This window comes from Eleutherodactylus coqui, chromosome 5 (assembly GCF_035609145.1).
Source record: "Eleutherodactylus coqui strain aEleCoq1 chromosome 5, aEleCoq1.hap1, whole genome shotgun sequence".
Taxonomy (NCBI): Eukaryota; Metazoa; Chordata; class Amphibia; order Anura; family Eleutherodactylidae; genus Eleutherodactylus; species Eleutherodactylus coqui.
In genome coordinates this window covers 254,282,433-254,300,694 of record NC_089841.1, presented here as the reverse complement: position 1 = coordinate 254,300,694, position 18,262 = coordinate 254,282,433, and the positions used below count along the sequence as shown (strand labels likewise).

The 18,262-nt window shown below is 48.5% G+C and overlaps 1 protein-coding gene across 2 annotated transcripts in view; it reads left to right on the top strand.

The window, feature by feature from the left end:
- MAU2 (MAU2 sister chromatid cohesion factor) overlaps window positions 1-16,105 on the top strand; it is a 46,650-nt gene extending 30,545 nt beyond the window's left edge. For both annotated transcript variants that reach the window (XM_066604526.1, XM_066604525.1), the window contains exons 17-19: window positions 655-745; window positions 6,471-6,598; window positions 7,727-16,105. In XM_066604526.1, the coding sequence (XP_066460623.1) occupies window positions 655-745; window positions 6,471-6,598; window positions 7,727-7,801 (294 nt within the window). In that variant the 3' untranslated portion in view covers window positions 7,802-16,105. The remainder of the gene's footprint in view (window positions 1-654; window positions 746-6,470; window positions 6,599-7,726) is intronic.
- The last annotated feature ends 2,157 nt before the right edge of the window (window positions 16,106-18,262 follow it).

Sequence of the window (18,262 nt, the reverse complement as noted above, 5' to 3'; positions counted from 1 at the left end):
GTGAATGAGCCAACGATGTATCGGCCTGTCCAAACAGACTGCATAAGTGAATGAGCCAACGATGTATCGGCCTGTCCAAACAGACTGCATAAGTGAATGAGCCAACCATGTATCGGCCTGTCCAAACAGACTGCATAAGTGAATGAGCCAACGATGTATCGGCCTGTCCAAACAGACTGCATAAGTGAATGAGCCAACGATGTATCGGCCTGTCCAAACAGACTGCATAAGTGAATGAGCCAACCATGTATCGGCCTGTCCAAACAGACTGCATAAGTGAATGAGCCAACGATGTATCGGCCTGTCCAAACAGAGTGCATAAGTGAATGAGCCAACGATGATGTCACTCATTTGCTCTTTAAATGATGAATCGGCTCATCTGGAATGACCGTCATGTGGCATGAAGCCCCAAATACCCCCAAGCCTCACAAATGTCAACCGTTTAACATCTTTCAGATTTAATAGGCCTTATAGCTGACATATAGGTCAGTGGCCTCATTGTATAATTCATCCATACTTGGTCAGGGTCGGAGTCAGTAAAGTATTCTGTAGGTCACCTGGTAAACTGACTAGTGTCTCTTTTTTCAATGCCTTGTATCTGCGGTTGTCTCAGCTTGCCTAAACTAATCTGTAATGTTTTATATTTACCATCAGGAGAGCAACAATATGGTCGTCCCAGCGATGCAGCTGGCTAGCAAGATCCCAGATATGTCCGTACAGCTTTGGTCATCGGCTCTGCTTAGAGGTAAAGTTGAGCCTTTTTTTCTTGTATTTACACTTCGACTTGCTTCATTTTTGTTCCTGTATTTTAACCCTCTCCAATCCAGTGTCAGACTTATTCCAACCTTGAGATTTACCTGCGTAGCTCCGTTGTCGGACGAGGTCCAACACATTTCCAACACCATGCAGAAGAGAACTGCAATGCCCGGGCTCTCCTACGTATATACAAGGGAGGGATCAGACATGCAGTACATCTCTCGTCTGTATCATTGGGAAGGGGGGGGGGGGGGGGGGGTCAGTATTCTGCTTGATTACTAAATTAGGTTTACTCTCCCAGCATATTGCCTTAGGAGGAGTAATAGTAAGCTGTGCGACTTCCTACTTCTGCATCGCACAGAGCCAGGCTATCATGACAACCATAATCCATCCCCTTACCCTCTTCAGGAGGAGTAATGGGAGGACTGTGATATGCATCCTTGCTCTATGATATCGCATCACTGAATGCTGTCTAGTAGCATACGCCGTATGACCCTCTTCTTGGAGGAGTAATAGTCAGCTGAGAGACTCGCCAACTCTGCTACTATGGGTATTGCACAAGCCCGGTCTCTCATGATCACTGTCTGCCATAAGGTTACCGCTCTCATGAGGGAACCGATGGTAGGACAGTGTATCAGGTACCCCAGGGGTCCCCAACCCTTTTGGCACCAGGAACCGGCTTCAAGCAAGGCCATTTTTACAAGGCCCGGCAGGGTGGGGTGGGACATGGGCGGGGCTTGGGTTATATGGGGCGGGGTTATGAAGGGGGTTGGAGTTTAGTGCATACTTATTTAATTAATGACATTTACAATGTCCTGGCAGTGCACACATAGGGCAGTATAATATATCCCTCCCCCAGCACACACATAGGGCAGCATATAATTTACTCCCTCTCCCCCACCCCCCCCAGCACACACATAGGGCAGCCTATAATTTATCTCCCCCCTCCTCCCCGGCAGGATTACCTTGAAAACTGACCTAGGTCCTAAGAGGTGTACAGGCGCAGGGGCTGCTGCTGCTTCTTGCACAGAGGCGGCTCTTCCTCCTACTCGTGGAACGCTCTGTTGTTTGGTGCTGCAGTCCTCAGCGCTTCAAGAAGGTGCCTTGTGATTGGTTGCGGCGCGCTGCTTCCACACCAGCAAGGACCATTGTATTTCAGCTGCACTTCAGTAGCAGAGAGTGATTCCAGCAACCTCATTGGTTGTTGGGTACACACACCCCAGTGTGGGGGTGTGTGTACCCAACAACCAATGAGGTTGCTGGAATCGCTCACCGCTACTGAAGTGCGGCTGAAATACAATATATGCGGCCCCTTCAGCAGCGCTCTGCGCTCACACTAACCTGCTATGTGTGGAAGTGGCCCCTTCAGCAGCGTTCTGCGCTCACACTAACCTGCTATGTGTAGAAGCGGCCCCTTCAGCAGCGCTCTGCGCTCACACTAACCTGCTATGTGTAGAAGCGGCCCCTTCAGCAGCGCTCTGCGCTCACACTAACCTGCTATGTGTAGAAGCGGCCCCTTCAGCAGCGCTCTGCGCTCACACTAACCTGCTATGTGTAGAAGCGGCCCCTTCAGCAGCGTTCGGCGCTCACACTAACCTGCTATGTGTAGAAGCGGCCCCTTCAGCAGCGCTCTGCGCTCACACTAACCTGCTATGTGTAGAAGCGGCCCCTTCAGCAGCGCTCTGCGCTCACACTAACCTGCTATGTGTAGAAGCGGCCCCTTCAGCAGCGCTCTGCGCTCACACTAACCTGCTATGTGTAGAAGCGGCCCCTTCAGCAGCGCTCTGCGCTCACACTAACCTGCTATGTGTAGAAGCGGCCCCTTCAGCAGCTCTCTGCGCTCACACTAACCTGCTATGTGTAGAAGCGGCCCCTTCAGCAGCGCTCTGCACTCACACTAACCTGCTATGTGTAGAAGCGGCCCCTTCAGCAGCGCTCTGCGCTCACACTAACCTGCTATGTGTAGAAGCGGCCCCTTCAGCAGTGCTCTGCGCTCACACTAACCTGCTATGTGTAGAAGCGGCCCCTTCAGCAGCGTTCTGCGCTCACACTAACCTGCTGTGTGTGGAAGCGGCCCCTTCAGCAGCGTTCTGCGCTCACACTAACCTGCTATGTGTGGAAGCGGCCCCTTCAGCAGCGCTCTGCGCTCACACTAACCTGCTATGTGTGGAAGTGGCCCCTTCAGCAGCGTTCTGCGCTCACACTAACCTGCTATGTGTAGAAGCGGCCCCTTCAGCAGCGCTCTGCGCTCACACTAACCTGCTATGTGTAGAAGCGGCCCCTTCAGCAGCGCTCTGCGCTCACACTAACCTGCTGTGTGTAGAAGCCGCCCCTTCAGCAGCGCTCTGCTCTCACACTAACCTGCTATGTGTAGAAGCGGCCCCTTCAGCAGCGCTCTGCGCTCACACTATAGCAGGTTAGTGTGAGAGCGCAGAGCGCTGCTGAAGGGGCCGCGGGATTGTTCCCTTTAGAACAAAAGTTCCCGACGGTGCCGCGGACCGGCAGTAAACGCCCAACGGCCCGGACCCGGTCCGCGGACCGATGGTTGGGGACCCCTGAGGTACCCGATCACATCTACTCATTCCATGAATACCTTTTTCCACCATGTTCTCCCTCTCATGGGAAAAGATCTTTTAGTGTCATGTGATTTTGTCTGTGAGACTGAGTTTCTCCCCCTGAGAGCAATCACACATTGCTCTACTGGCTAATACAGTACCAAATCTTTTATTTTTTATCGTGATTTTGTCTCATGCCGAGGTCTAGTGCGTAGCCAGTCTCATTGGTACATTGTTCTCTCATTGCCCTCATCTGGGGTGGAGTATTGGTAGGCCTGGGGATCTCAATCCCCTCGTAGCCATGACTTCTAAAGTTCTCCACCTTCTGCATCCCTGGTATGGGGGGGGGGGGGGGCTGATGGGAGTTCTGTATGCATCCCTCTCATTGCCCACATCTGAATGGGTTCAGTTTGCTCTCTCTAGCCAAGGCATATTCCTTTTTCTAGGACGTATTATGGCGGTGTTGGGCTATGTTGTCTTAATCACATACACGACAGCAGATCTTAGGTCACCTCCTTATTTATTCTGTGGGATATAGAAAGACTTCAGGGCTCTCAACGCAAGTTTGACATACGCCCGTCATCGGTACAGCTGGAGGCGCTTTGTAGCTACTGTCTTCATGCAGTGCATCATAGAGCGGCTCCATTCCTAGAGCAGCACCTTGTCCACGCCGGCTATGGCGTCTGCGGGTGATTATACTTCCTTACTGGGAAGAGTAACTCCGTCCTGCGTCAGCCTGTGTATCCTGAATTTCCATGTCACCATCACTCATACACCAGGGTTTATGAAAGGGTTAGTTTTGTATGTGGATACGGATCAGCTTTTGTACTGATCTTCTATTGCATATCTCTCTGCGAGATCCTAAGAATTCTGGGTGATGTAGTACCTGATATCAGAACGCCCCATTGTACCGTATATCGTCAGCCCAGCCTCTTACACTGGTATCGTTATCCCAGAGCCAGGTAGGGTCATCCGCGTGGTCGGCTACAGTTTAGTTTCTTAAATGAGCTTCTCCATGACAGTGTGGATAGTCCATTACTACAGGTGATGTCTACAGCTAGTTCTATGCAGGGGTTTGTATATCAGGCACTCCCCCGTGTTCTTGCTGTGTCCCCTAATGAACGTGGCGAGAGTGACTTTACAGTAAATTATACCAAAAATCCTGTTAACTCTTAATTTAAAAAAATAAAAAAAGTTAAAATCATCATGACATCATTTTTGTGTTTCTGTTGAGTAATTCCAAGGAATCCACAACATGCTTTTCCACCCAAAATAAACAAGATCTGGGGAGCGTGATGGGGCAGGGAAACTGGATTGGAAAGGGTTAAGAGGCTTGCCCTAATCCCTCAAGAATCAGCCAACCTTTTAAAATGCCTGTGTGGACAGATCTCGCCCTCACGGTATATCTTATCCTCTTGGTTTATTTCTACTTTGTTGTCTTGGGCAACGTCCCCCAGTAATTCTTCTTGAAACAAACTGAGCCTGTTTAGGTGGTCACCACTGTATCAGCTCTTTGTGTGGTCTCATTGTTCGCACTGCATAGGGCAAACGTGCACTTCAGCAACAAACTGACTGTTGGGATTGTCAGCAACCAGGGTGCTCCTAGGGAATGTATTGGGTGATGCACAACCAGGGTGCGCCTAGGGAATGTATTGGGTGATGCACAACCAGGGTGCGCCTAGGGAATGTATTGGGTGATGCACAACCAGGGTGCGCCTAGGGAATGTATTGGGTGATGCACAACCAGGGTGCTCCTAGGGAATGTATTGGGTGATGCACAACCAGGGTGCTCCTAGGGAATGTATTGGGTGATGCACAACCAGGGTGCGCCTAGGAAATGTATTGGGTGATGCACAACCAGGGTGCGCCTAGGGAATGTATTGGGTGATGCACAACCAGGGTGCGCCTAGGGAATGTATTGGGTGATGCACAACCAGGGTGCTCCTAGGGAATGTATTGGGTGATGCACAACCAGGGTGCGCCTAGGGAATGTATTGGGTGATGCACAACCAGGGTGCTCCTAGGGAATGTATTGGGTGATGCACAACCAGGGTGCGCCTAGGAAATGTATTGGGTGATGCACAACCAGGGTGCGCCTAGGGAATGTATTGGGTGATGCACAACCAGGGTGCTCCTAGGGAATGTATTGGGTGATGCACAACCAGGGTGCGCCTAGGGAATGTATTGGGTGATGCACAACCAGGGTGCGCCTAGGGAATGTATTGGGTGATGCACAACCAGGGTGCGCCTAGGGAATGTATTGGGTGATGCACAACCAGGGTGCGCCTAGGAAATGTATTGGGTGATGCACAACCAGGGTGCGCCTAGGGAATGTATTGGGTGATGCACAACCAGGGTGCGCCTAGGGAATGTATTGGGTGATGCACAACCAGGGTGCGCCTAGGGAATGTATTGGGTGATGCACAACCAGGGTGCGCCTAGGGAATGTATTGGGTGATGCACAACCAGGGTGCGCCTAGGGAATGTATTGGGTGATGCACAACCAGGGTGCGCCTAGGGAATGTATTGGGTGATGCACAACCAGGGTGCGCCTAGGGAATGTATTGGGTGATGCACAACCAGGGTGCGCCTAGGGAATGTATTGGGTGATGCACAACAAGGCTGCGCCTAGGGAATGGAGGTTTCTATAGGGCAGTGGGTGGTCGCGTGGTCTGAAATTGTGGACCGCTGCTTTACAGCCCAGGGAGTAAGGGTTCCTGAGCCACAGGGCTATGAAATGGAGATCTGCTTGGAGACGGGTGATCGCACGCTTGGTGAGCAGTTTCACTACAAACGTGAAGTTGGGGCAGCTCTTCTAAGAGCAGTCTCACGGCTGTACGGTTCACATTCGGAATGAAGTTCAGGAAGTTGATGTAAGTAGTTTCACTTGCCCACCGCAGTCCTTCTCCACATTCCACATCTCTACCATCGTCTAAAATAACCTCCTATGTCTAGTTTGATTGATATCCGGCCTCCAGTGGTTTGTGATATGGAGCTGCTCGCTGTAGTCCGGCATGCTGCAGTTTGCAAACCCAGATATGTATATATGTGTATATTTCATCAAACGGCTGGATAAAGGACTTTGCTGTGATTTCATCGTAGACGAGCCTCAGATGGATTGTCTTTTTATTTAAAATGCTTTTTTTTTGTGTTAAGCAGATTTGAATAAAGCGTGTGGAAATACAATTGATGCCCATGAGGCTGCACAGATGCACCAAAACTTCTCCCAGCAGCTGCTACAGGACCACATAGAAGCCTGCAGTCTTCCGGAACACAATCTCACAACGGTTGGTGCTTCGTCTAGTTTATTAAGCTTTATCTTACAAGATTTAGAGCAAAACTCTACTTGGTACTGGACCAAGCAGAAGCCCGAGTATGTCGTATATCGTTTCATCAGGGCCTGTGTGGGTCTGGGGAACCCCTCCTAATCAGCTGGTTGCGGGGCACTCATTTGCAGGATATGGTTGTGCTCATTAGACACTGGGTGGCTTCTGAAAAGCGGGCACCCAAGCAGCTGATTGGACAGGGTCCAGAGCGATGGACTCCAGCCGATCAAGTAATAATGATCTATCCTGATAATAGATCATCAGTAGAAATCGTCTGGAAAACCCCTTTAATAGATACCCAACAAGTGGCATCATCACCCACAGACTATAATGCTAGTTAACAGATTCATCATGCTGCCGCCATATGGTGGCATTTGTCCCTTATACACTATTATGGTGTCCGTTGGATGGTTACTGTGTTTACAGGAGGTGTTGGGATAGAATTCACAGTTGGCTGTGTTATTCCATCCAGGCAAGAACTGCATTCCTGGCAACTACCGGCTGAGCAAAGGCCAAAAGTGATTCTAAAGAATGGTGGTCCATTTGACGTATGTGCCGGGAGCCTTCCTGGAGCATGTGTCAAGTGGATCGCTAAAACTAGCTGGAAGCAGCCTTATGGCCCTTGTACACGGGCCGACAGTCGGGTAAATGACTGCACGAGCGCTGATGTCACCTCTAAGGTCGTTGGCGCTCGTGCGGAACGTTTAGACTGGATTGCGAACTTCTCGCTCAGCGCTTCACGTTCTATGTGAACAACATCGTTATGCAGAGTGACAAGATCGCCACCCAGCCATGGTTTTGGAGCTGCCGGTCAGCGATAAAAACCTGTGACCAATGTTTATGCATTTACACTGCACTGTTATCGCTCACATTTGTTTGAACGAACATTGAGCGATAATTGTCCCGTCTAAATGACCCATTATTGATAATTGACAATACATTTCTTTCTAAAGTCTGCTTATACTGCTGCAAGTCTGGATTGGTGGTCGGCCACAAGACATGAAAACGTGCGTTTCTCCACTTGCTAACCGTGTGCGCCTGTGTATGCATGTAGTTAGCTGGCAGTGACGGCTGCTGTTTCCTTTGCAGTGGACAGATGGGTCGCCTCCTGTACAGTTTCAGGCTCAGAACGGACCTACGACCAGCCTGGCCAGCCTCTTGTGAAGACAGTCCTTGCGTGAACGATGGACAGACCCGGCACTCGCTGTAGAGGATCCTTCTTTGCATCCAGAACTGTGGAGGGTCTCCAACTGCAAGAAGCCGCACCGTGCAGTTGATGGATGCCAAGTGTAGAGATGAAGGGATGTGCTACCAGGATGGGAAGGAATCTTCTGTCCTCTGTTCAGTGACTCCAGAATCCGGAGACCGATCTACATGCTGCAAAATTCTGACACTCCCTCGTCTGCAAGTTAATTTTTGATCCCTCCCTAATGTGTATGATGTGTGGAAAAGGTCAAGCTTTCCCTACAGCACGCTAAGGGGTTAAATTACCTTGGAACAATATTTTTGTGCTATATTTAATATCTGCCTTCAGCTTTGTTTTCCTCTACTGAATAGATTTAACAGAGAAGGGCATTTTTTTAAATTTTATATCCATAAATATATATATAATACTTTAAGTTTATCAATGTTTTACAACTTTTTCTGTGCACAAAAATACGGTTTTGTTGGGGTCTGGGAGGTTTCTTCTTTCCCTCTTTCATTCCCCCTTTTGGATAAATTATATTTTCACGGGAATGGTTTTGATATTTGATATAGTTTTGTAGGCACGCATTACACGGCCCCTCGCTACAGCCAAGAGGCGGCCGAAGGATTAGCCATTAAGTCATAGGACTTAAGTAACTTAAGCGGACGGAGGCCTGTCGTCTTTTAATTATCTGCAAATGTTTTAAAGCCTTTTATTTATCATGCTAATGCTTGTAAGTATTCACATCTCAGCAGAGTTTACTTTTGCAAGCCCTTATGACCCCCCCCCCCCCCGCCCCCCACACATACTATGAAGAATACAAGTGGGTCTAGTTATTGTGGTTCCAAAGCTCACACGCTCCAGCACAGCGACTCTGAACTCCCCCATCAGTTACTATGTTAACCGTATGTTGCCCGCAGTGAAACGTTGGAGACGAGAGGCAGTTTTGTCGTTTTTTTTATTTTTCCAGTCGTACATCGAGCTTCGGCTGTTCGTGGTAACGGCAGCCATTCATGTGTTTTATTTGATCACCTACGGTAGTTCTGAAGCTGAATGCTCTCACGTTAATACCTCCAGGCGTCCTCGGTGACGTCCACAAAGGCAGCAGTAGCCTCATGAAGGACACGGTCCGTGTTATCCTGCGCTCGGCAACTTCTTATGTCTTTTATTATACATGTCAGGTCTTCACTTCTAGCAACATTCCCAGCTGAGGGACTTGGCGGACGTTTCACTTGTTTTGTATCGCTTTTGATTTGTATCTGTTTTTTTCCTCCATTTATATCCAGAGCTGCTTCCCTATATTTTTTTCACCTTGGTAGTTGAACATCTTCATAGTTTTGGGCGCACGGACAACACCGAGCTGTTAAGACACATGGGATCTAGCTGCAGGGGTCATTATATCTTGCCACAATGCACTTCTGTGAGTCTGCCAGCAGAATGCTAACTGCAGCTTGGGATGTGAGCTAAGAAGAAAACCCCATACAACAAAAGTAAAGCAGTGTCTTCTGAAAGTTACCTTTTAACCTTTTTTGTAGACGTTTGTTCAGATGTGACTGGATGGTCCAGACATGTACAAATATTAACGTTTTTAAAGGGATTGTCCTATCTCACCATGCCAATAACTATGATTATATCCCCTCCATTCCACAGTGCCCTCTACAATGGCGTGTATGTGGTGTCACAGACTGTGGCTGCCAATTACAGACCTCCATATTCAAGCCCACAGACCCGGCATGGAGAACGGAGCCGTGGCACTGCAGCTGTGGGAGGGGAGGAGGTGTTAATTTATTTACATTGGGAAACACTAAAAAAATCTATATCTCCGACAACCCCTTTAGGTGCCTTAAACAACTTTAGGCACCTTTCTGATTCTAATTGTACCCGTACATGTGGGAACGGCCAACAAAGCCCATAGTAAACACTGCTGCATGATACCTTGTAGGATTATTTATTAAGACACATCCGTCAGTACCCTCGGAGACAATCCCACGCCGCCTTTACGGCTATCTTCATATCCTGCTTTTTCGCTGTGTTTTGTGCTGCTGGATTTTAGCTCGATGCGTTTTTACTTTCCACATCCCAAGACTAGAGTGATTTGTACAACTTCCCAGGGACGGCCGCTGTAGGCCATTTTCTTTTAAACCTTCTGAAATAAAATGTGACTGCAGTATTTTACCAAGTTCAGTTGTCTTACATCACCTTAAAGCGCTTGTCTGGTTACTGGATATCCCTTTTTCAATAAGACCCCCTATGGTAAAATAATAGACATACTTACCCCTCACGGATGTCAAAATCTTGCGTTGTAGCCCGTTTTTCTGGCATCACATCATGAGCGCCGTGAAGCTGCAGCCTCTCATTGGTGGCAGCGGTCACATGACTTCCTGTGACATTTATCATAACCAACCCCAGGGCTGCAGCATTGGATTCCGGCAACTGCAGGGGGGTATTACTCTTTTTTTTTTTACCCTAGAGGGCCCTATCGGAAAGGGGTTATCAAGTAACTGGACAACCCCTTTAATTTTCCATATGAGTGGTAGTGTAAACTTTCGGGATAGTGTTACTGTATAGTATCTGTAAATAGAATGTGCTGACGCTGTGTTGTACTGCTAAGGGTCTGCAGGCGTACGTGTAGATGGTGGTTACACGGTCACCTTCTAGAGAGGTCTACCCAATGTGCTTCAGTCCAAAATATAGCACCTTGACTTCCTGTTGCATTTCGCCATCCCTCATAGGGCTCCACACTCAAGGTCTGTAGCTTATAAGACTAGCGAGTGTAACGGTGCATTTACACGGGTGATTATTTTTTTCGTGCGTTTTCTGTGTGTTACAAGACGCCCAGCGACCGCGCGGGAAAAGAAGACATTGTTTTTCTTTTTTTTTCCTCTTGCAGTATGTCCTATTTTGGGGCATTTCTGTTTGAGAATCACCAATTCTTTATCGCACTCGCCCATGTAAACACACCCTTAATGTTTGCAGGTTCTCAGAATGAGAGATACGTGAATCGGAGGCCCGCCGTTCTAGACTTGTGCTGCCTGTGAGAGAACGTCTTATTTTCCAATGGGTGTATTGCTATTGATAGAATCTATTATGCGAACTTTCCGCCAGTGAAGGTATGTGAGGGGCGATCAGTCTGTCATCTGATATAGTAACCTCCAGATGGGCTGGGATGTATTGTGTTCGGGCGGGGCACAAGCAGATGCTGTTCTGTAGGTTCTCACTTTAGCTGTCACATTTTATGCCTATGTACATAAAGTAGACTAATTATTGTATATAATACATTTTTCATAGGAAATGTATTTTTATAAATCATTACTTTTTATAATGTGCTAATTATGCTTCAGGTTTAATCTGTACAATTACCTTACTGAACTTCATTTGTGTGTTTGTCATGACTATTGATGAAAACGGAATGGCAAGAGGTAGAATATACAAAGTGTGTGCGAGTTCTGTCTCTTATTTACGGTGTGTGGAGAGTTGCGAGATGTTATCGGATACCGGAGGGCGGTTTTACATCGGGAGTGGGAGATGCTTAGCGAGTGCCGACTAACAATATAGCATGTCAGTCGGCGCTCATTAAGTGGTTTTTACACAAAGGCAAAAACTAGTTACTGCAAACGTTCGCCCCCATGCCGGTTGCATTTGTCGGAAGCGCAAATCCTGCCGCTGATGAGCAAGGATTTATGCCTAGGTAAATAATCCAATCAGCCGACAAACAACTTTTGCTTGTTCATCAGCCGATCGCCGGCATATTCAGATGGGACGATGATCAAGCAAACAAAAACTTTCGTGCTCAATCGTGGCCTGAGTAAAAGGGCCTTTAAAGGGGTTTTCCTGGGAGAATACTATTGATTACCTCTCCTCAGGATAGCTCAGGAACCCAACCGATCAGCTGATTGTAGGAGTCCGACCTCTCTGTAGTGGCTGGCGCTTGAAACGGCAGGCACTGCTCACGTTGATTTCAATGAGAACCATACTTGCAGTTACAAGCACCGGCCACAAGACAGAGGTCAGAGCAGGAACTTGCGCTCCGACCCCTGTGTAATTGTGGCGCTGTCTGCTGGCGCACAATCAGCTGATCGATTTGTGGTCCCAAGAGCTGGACCCCAGCCCATCAACTATTGATGACCTACCCTAAGGATAAGTCATCAAGAGTATTTTTACTAGAAAACCCCTTTGAAAGGGTTTTACCCATCACCCAAAATTGCTTTGCAACCCCTGTTCTTCCTGCTGCTGTCCAGGACATGTGACTGCCACCCCAATCGCTGACTAAGGCACTGACCCTCTATAGCCACTGATTGGCTGCAGCAGTCACATGTCCTGGTCAGAGAAACCAGGAAGACGGAGCAGCTGTGGAGCAATTTTAGGTAGTGGGAAAACCCTTTTAACCCCCACAATGGAAACTGTAGACCTAGTTGGCGCGAGCAGAGAGACTGACTACAGGCAACTTAATTCAACTTGCCAAAGACCTAGTGAAGACCATATATTCAGCTTTATCTAAGTAAAGGTAGTGGGAAAGAGCGGTATTTTAGTAATATCCACTGTTATTGTGTCAGACCACCACAAACGCTTGATTTTCAGCAGATCTCACTGTAGTTGGCTGGATCTGCCAATGGCCTGCCGATAAATATCTTGCATCTATGCCACCAAGGTTAACAGATATATTTTAATTGGTCAAAAATCTGCATGTGTAAACCCAGCTTACCACGTTAAGGCCGCTCGAGCTTAGGGTCCTTTTAGAGGAGTTGATCCTCATTTGAACGAGCGAGTGACATCGCCGCTAACTCGTTCGCTCTTGCTCAGTCTGTTTAGATGGGCAAATGCCTCGTTGGCTCGTTCAATCGTTTAGTCCCTGTATAAGTGAATGAGGACTGAGCCAGTGGCGTTTACACCGAATGATAAATGAACGAGGCAACCATTTTAAAATGAACATAAAGTGCCCGATTCTCGTTTGCCGTTCAGTTTTTGGCGTTTAAACCAGTTGTTCACTTTCACTCATTCGAACAATTTTTTGAACACTAATCGTTCCGTCTAAACAGGCCCTTAGTGTATGAAGATGGTCTAAAATTTAGATCCAGTGCATGTTTTAGTCTTTAAGGCCTTGTCATTCATCCAGATCCGACCCTGTAAGGCCTCATTCACATGCCAGAATTTAGTCGTGGATTCTGCGCCAATATTCAAAGTGAAATCCGCACCGTTTTAGCATTCTATTAGCTGCGCTATCATTCATGTAACAGATTTTTCTATACCCTTATTCTGAAAACTAGAATTCACCTGTCCCTTTTTTGATGCGGTTTTGAGCAGAAACCGCATCCACCAGCTTCATGCAGATTTACCCCAGGGATGGGGCTAAATCCATATGAGGACCCATACGCAAATCCGTAGCTCAGCCAGATACTTAGCGCATTTTAAACAAACCCTAAAGGAAATTGCTCCTCTGTGGGGAACTAACGAGTGTAGGACATAAAGCCTCTTCTGAGGATGTGGGTTTAGGCAGATGACATTTATTGGTAGTTATTAGAGATGAGCGAACGTACTCGTTACGAGTACTTACGCACCCGAGCACCGCCATTTTCGAGTACAGCGGTACTCGCGCGTAAAGATTCGGGGGGCGCCGTGGCGGCACGGGGGGTAGCAGTGGGGAGTGGGGGGGAGAGGGAGAGAGAGAGGGCTCCCCCCTGTTCCCCGCTGCTACTCCCCGCCCCCCGAATCTTTACGCCCGAGTACTGAAGTACTCGAAAATGGCGGTACTCGGGTGCGTAAGTACTCATTACGAGTACGTTCGCTCATCTCTAGTAGTTATGCCTTCTCCGTTACGTATATACACAGGTTCCCATAGTTCTGGATTTGAAGTCATGGATGCCCCGAGTGAACATATAACCTTAATATTTTTCAAGCCAGTGATAATGTATTTTCTGTGAATTTTGGTTGCTTTTCTAGCGGCTTTACCGTATACACGTCTCATGTATTCCTTATAATCTTAAATATTTATGCAGAAATGGTGATTTTCAGGTTCCTATTATGCTGAATTAATACTATACAGAACCTAGTCCAATGGGCTCCCGCTTTATGACTGGTACCAAAGTGAAGCCCAGTATTAATACGTAGGTTAATCAATTTAATTAAAAAGGTACTAATCGGTAAATCGCTTACTGGCCCGCCGACCTGACCTCCGGCATGGAGAGGTACAACTTGCACACGGAGTGGAGCAGTTGGTGAGGCAGCCAGTTAGTAGTGAGTACTACTCGCCGGACATCGTACAGCTGCCAACTGTTCCACCTGCTTCTCCGCATCGGATGCCATATTCGTGGGAAGGTTTGCCTAGAAGTAGACTTTAATTCCTGTTATCAGTGGTCCTAGCCCACAGTGGAGAAGCCTGCGATCAGTCAATGGAATACACGTATGACCGGTAATACTTGGCATATGACGAAGGTGGTACAAACTGGGAATTGTTTATGCAAAAAGGCGTACACGTAATATATGACTGCTTGGGTGTATGTGCAACGTAAGGCAACTCCCAGCATCTGCCTGCTTCAGGGCAGAGAGAACAGTCAGCCGAGTACGCCCCCAGAATATAGTTGGTCAGTGGCTGCTTATAGATAATTGGAGGTGAACATGTAATCTAGCTTCATACAGCAGCCATATACTGTGCCAGGAATGGGACTAGAACCGTCAGATCAAAGCAAAGAAGTGTGTGTGTGTGTGTGTGTGTGTGTGTGGGGAGGGGGGTCTTTTGTGTTTTCTTTGGTCTGACTACAGTCTAGTTCTTCACGGGACACCATATTCGGCTCCTATACAGACACCTGAAAGTGGCATAGACTGACTTTACCTTTTGAGATGTCTCATCCATGGCTGCAGGACACTTTTAATGAGGAGACTATAGTTTTGAGAAATCATTCCCCAATATGTAACCGTGCTTTTTAAGAAGTTTTTAGAAACATTTGATACGTTTTTATTGCTGGGGTCCAGTTGCTAAGTCGTCGTCCCCCCCCCCCCCCCCCCTCCCAACTTATCACTAGCAGAGGCCCGCTGAAGTGCGCATCCGAGTACTGTCACTGCTCTCTAGTTGAAGGTGGGCTCAGTCGGTAGAGACTATGGCCCCATCTTTAGCATCTTCTGCCAATCGGTGGCACTTTCAGCCGCTGGACTGCTAGCAATTAAGACTTTTGACATATGCCTATGCCTATGACGTCAAAAGTTCTTTAAAGTGCAGTTCCACTTTCACTGTAAAATCTAGTGTAAGCTCTTTAGTGCAGTGGCAGATACACAGGGCATCACTATCTGTATACCCCAACATAGAAGGATTATGGCTATGCTCACATTGCTCATGGCTTTTCTTTGTGCCACCTTTCTCATTCAGATCTATAGTTTACTGCCCTCCTTCACATTTCTCTTGGGGTTATATCTTTTGGGGCAAGAATATCACTGCAGGCAAAATTTCTGTAACCAATCATAAAAAGTAGAAACTCCTGTATGAACAGAAACCTATCCGAAGACACGAAGAACATAAACTGGATGGGGAGAAAGATGAGAAACTTTATCCTTCTCCCATCTGTTGGGGGAGAGAAAAAAAATCATGGCTTCGTGGAAAGTAGTGCCGAATAAAAACTACGACCGCTGTCTAAACTTTGGTCCATTTACACCAAATGATTTATCATGTGAATGAGCGATGTCGTTGGCTCGGGCAGCCGGTTTATACAGCAGATGTGTCGTTGGCTCGTTCCAATGAGAGATCATTCAGCTGTTCACATGAGCTGTATAAGTGAGAACGACCGAACGATCCGTATTTAGACCGAACAATTAGTGAACGAGCCGACGATGACCCTTATGCTGCATTAAATGAACAGAAAGTGAATGATTTTCTCGTTTGGTGGTTGGCCACGGTTAGACTGAACGATTATCGCTCACTTTCCTCGTGTCAACAATTTTTTAAAACTATAATCGTTCCGTGTAAAAGGGTCTTACTGGAAGTCTTTCACCTGTCTGAGGCTGCCTGGAAGGTTTCATAGGTTCAGATCATGTTTGTTTGACCACCTCCTTGTACTCCTGGGATACCTGTGCAACATCTACAACCGTACATAGTCATGCCATACAGCCGTAACGTGGAATTGCCTTTTCTCCGGTTTTTTATTTAACCCCCCCCCCCCCCATCTGTCCCTCACTGTTTCTGTACAGTTTGCATTTGTCCTTTTTAATTTAGTTCTGTTATGGAATGAAAACTATATTTTCTTCTGTAGATAGTGTAAAGATGTTTGTATAGAAAATAAAGATTAAGTTGTATCTTTCATCCGCCTGCCCTCCGGCTCATTTTACACAATACAGGTTTTTGTAAAGTTTGAGAAACGCTGCAGTAAGTGAATTATTGCGAAGTTTGCTGCATGCCGATTTACAAAAACAAAACTGCTGTGTGATGATGATTGCAGTAATACGACGCACTGCAGGGCTTGTTTTTTCCCACTTTCAGTGCATTTTTATATACTATTGTATACACTTTAAAAAAAATGCAGCATGTTCTAGCTCACAGGCCGAAACCTGCCCACCACCTTGTTCAACGTATCTTCGAGCATGACCAGCATTGCATGCCGGCGGCCGCTCACCACAGCTGTGTATGCCAGCTGGGGGGGGGGGGGGGGCCACGGCTCCCCTGCCGGTATTCAGTCAGCGGCTCAGATCCCAGGCGTACACTGTGACATTAGTGTGCACCCGGGATCCTCCTCCCCTGGTTCCGCGAGAGCAGAAGGGAGGAGGCATCTGGACGTGCACACTGACCTCACAGTGTGCACCTGCAATCAGCGCCAGTAACAGTGAGCAGAGGAGCAGCGGCACTTCCACAAAGAGGAGGGGATAAGTATATGGATTTCAGGGGGCTCTATTACTACTGATAAAGGGGATACTATTGGTAATAGTGTCCCCTATATCGGCCTCAGTAGTAATACGGTAGCAGCATTACTACTGGGGCCTCTGTGGGGGGGGTCACTATTTCTGCTGATGCCTCTGTGGGGGGGGGGGGGGGGGCACTATTTCTGCTGATGCCTCTGTGGGGGGGGTTTACTATTTCTGCTGATGCCTCTGTGGGCGGGGGGGGGGGGTTTACTATTTCTGCTGATGCCTCTGTGGGCGGGGGAGGTCAATATTTCTGCTGATGCCTCTGTGGGCGGGGGAGGTCAATATTTCTGCTGATGCCTCTGTGGGCGGGGGAGGTCAATATTTCTGCTGATGCCTCTGTGGGCGGGGGAGGTCAATATTTCTGCTGATGCCTCTGTGGGAGGGGTCACTATTTCTGCTGATGCCTCTGTGGGAGGGGTCACTATTTCTGCTGATGCCTCTGTGTGTGTGTGGGGGGGGGGGGGGTCACTATTTCTGCTGATGCCTCTGTGGGGGGGGGGTCACTATTTCTGCTGATGCCTCTGTGGGGGGGGGGGGGTCACTATTTCTGCTGATGCCTCTGTGGGGGGGGGGGGTCACTATTTCTGCTGATGCCTCTGTGGGGGGGGGGGGGTCACTATTTCTGCTGATGCCTCTGTGGGGGGGGGGTCACTATTTCTGCTGATGCCTCTGTGGGGGGGGGGGTCACTATTTCTGCTGATGCCTCTGTGGGGGGGTCACGATTTCTGCTGATGCCTCTGTGGGGGGGTCACGATTTCTGCTGATGCCTCTGTGGGGGGGGGTCACCATTTCTGCTGATGCCTCTGTGGGGGGGGGGGGGGTCACTATTTCTGCTGATGCCTCTGTGGGGGGGGGGGGTCACTTTCTGCTGATGCCTCTGTGGGGGGGGGGTCACTATTTCTGCTGATGCCTCTGTGGGGGGGGGGGTCACTATTTCTGCTGATGCCTCTGTGGGGGGGGGGGGGTCACTATTTCTGCTGATGCCTCTGTGGGGGGGGGGTCACTATTTCTGCTGATGCCTCTGTGGGGGGGGGTCACTATTTCTGCTGATGCCTCTGTGGGGGGGGGGGGGTCACTATTTCTGCTGATGCCCCTGTGGGGGGGGGGGGTCACTATTTCTGCTGATGCCTCTGTGGGGGGGGGGGTCACTATTTCTGCTGATGCCTCTGTGGGGGGGGGGGTCACTATTTCTGCTGATGACTCTGGGGGGGGGGGGTGTCACTATTTCTGCTGATGCCTCTGGGGGGGGGTCACTATTTCTGCTGATGCCTCTGTGGGGAGGGGGGTCACTATTTCTGCTGATGCCTCTGTCGGGGGGGGGTTGGTGTCACTGAGCTGTCAGTTCTCTGCGGTGAGCCTGACAGGCTCACCGTAACATGCCGCGATATAGACCCTGTGCGCTGAGAATCGCTATGATTCTCCACTCATAGATGCCGCATCTGCGCTTTCCATAGCTACGCTATGAAAAGCGTTCACTGCGTTATCCGTGGCCGGATTATCGCCACAGGAGATTCAGGTACCGGTCAGTAGTAAGAGTTTTTGGAGTGAATGCAGGT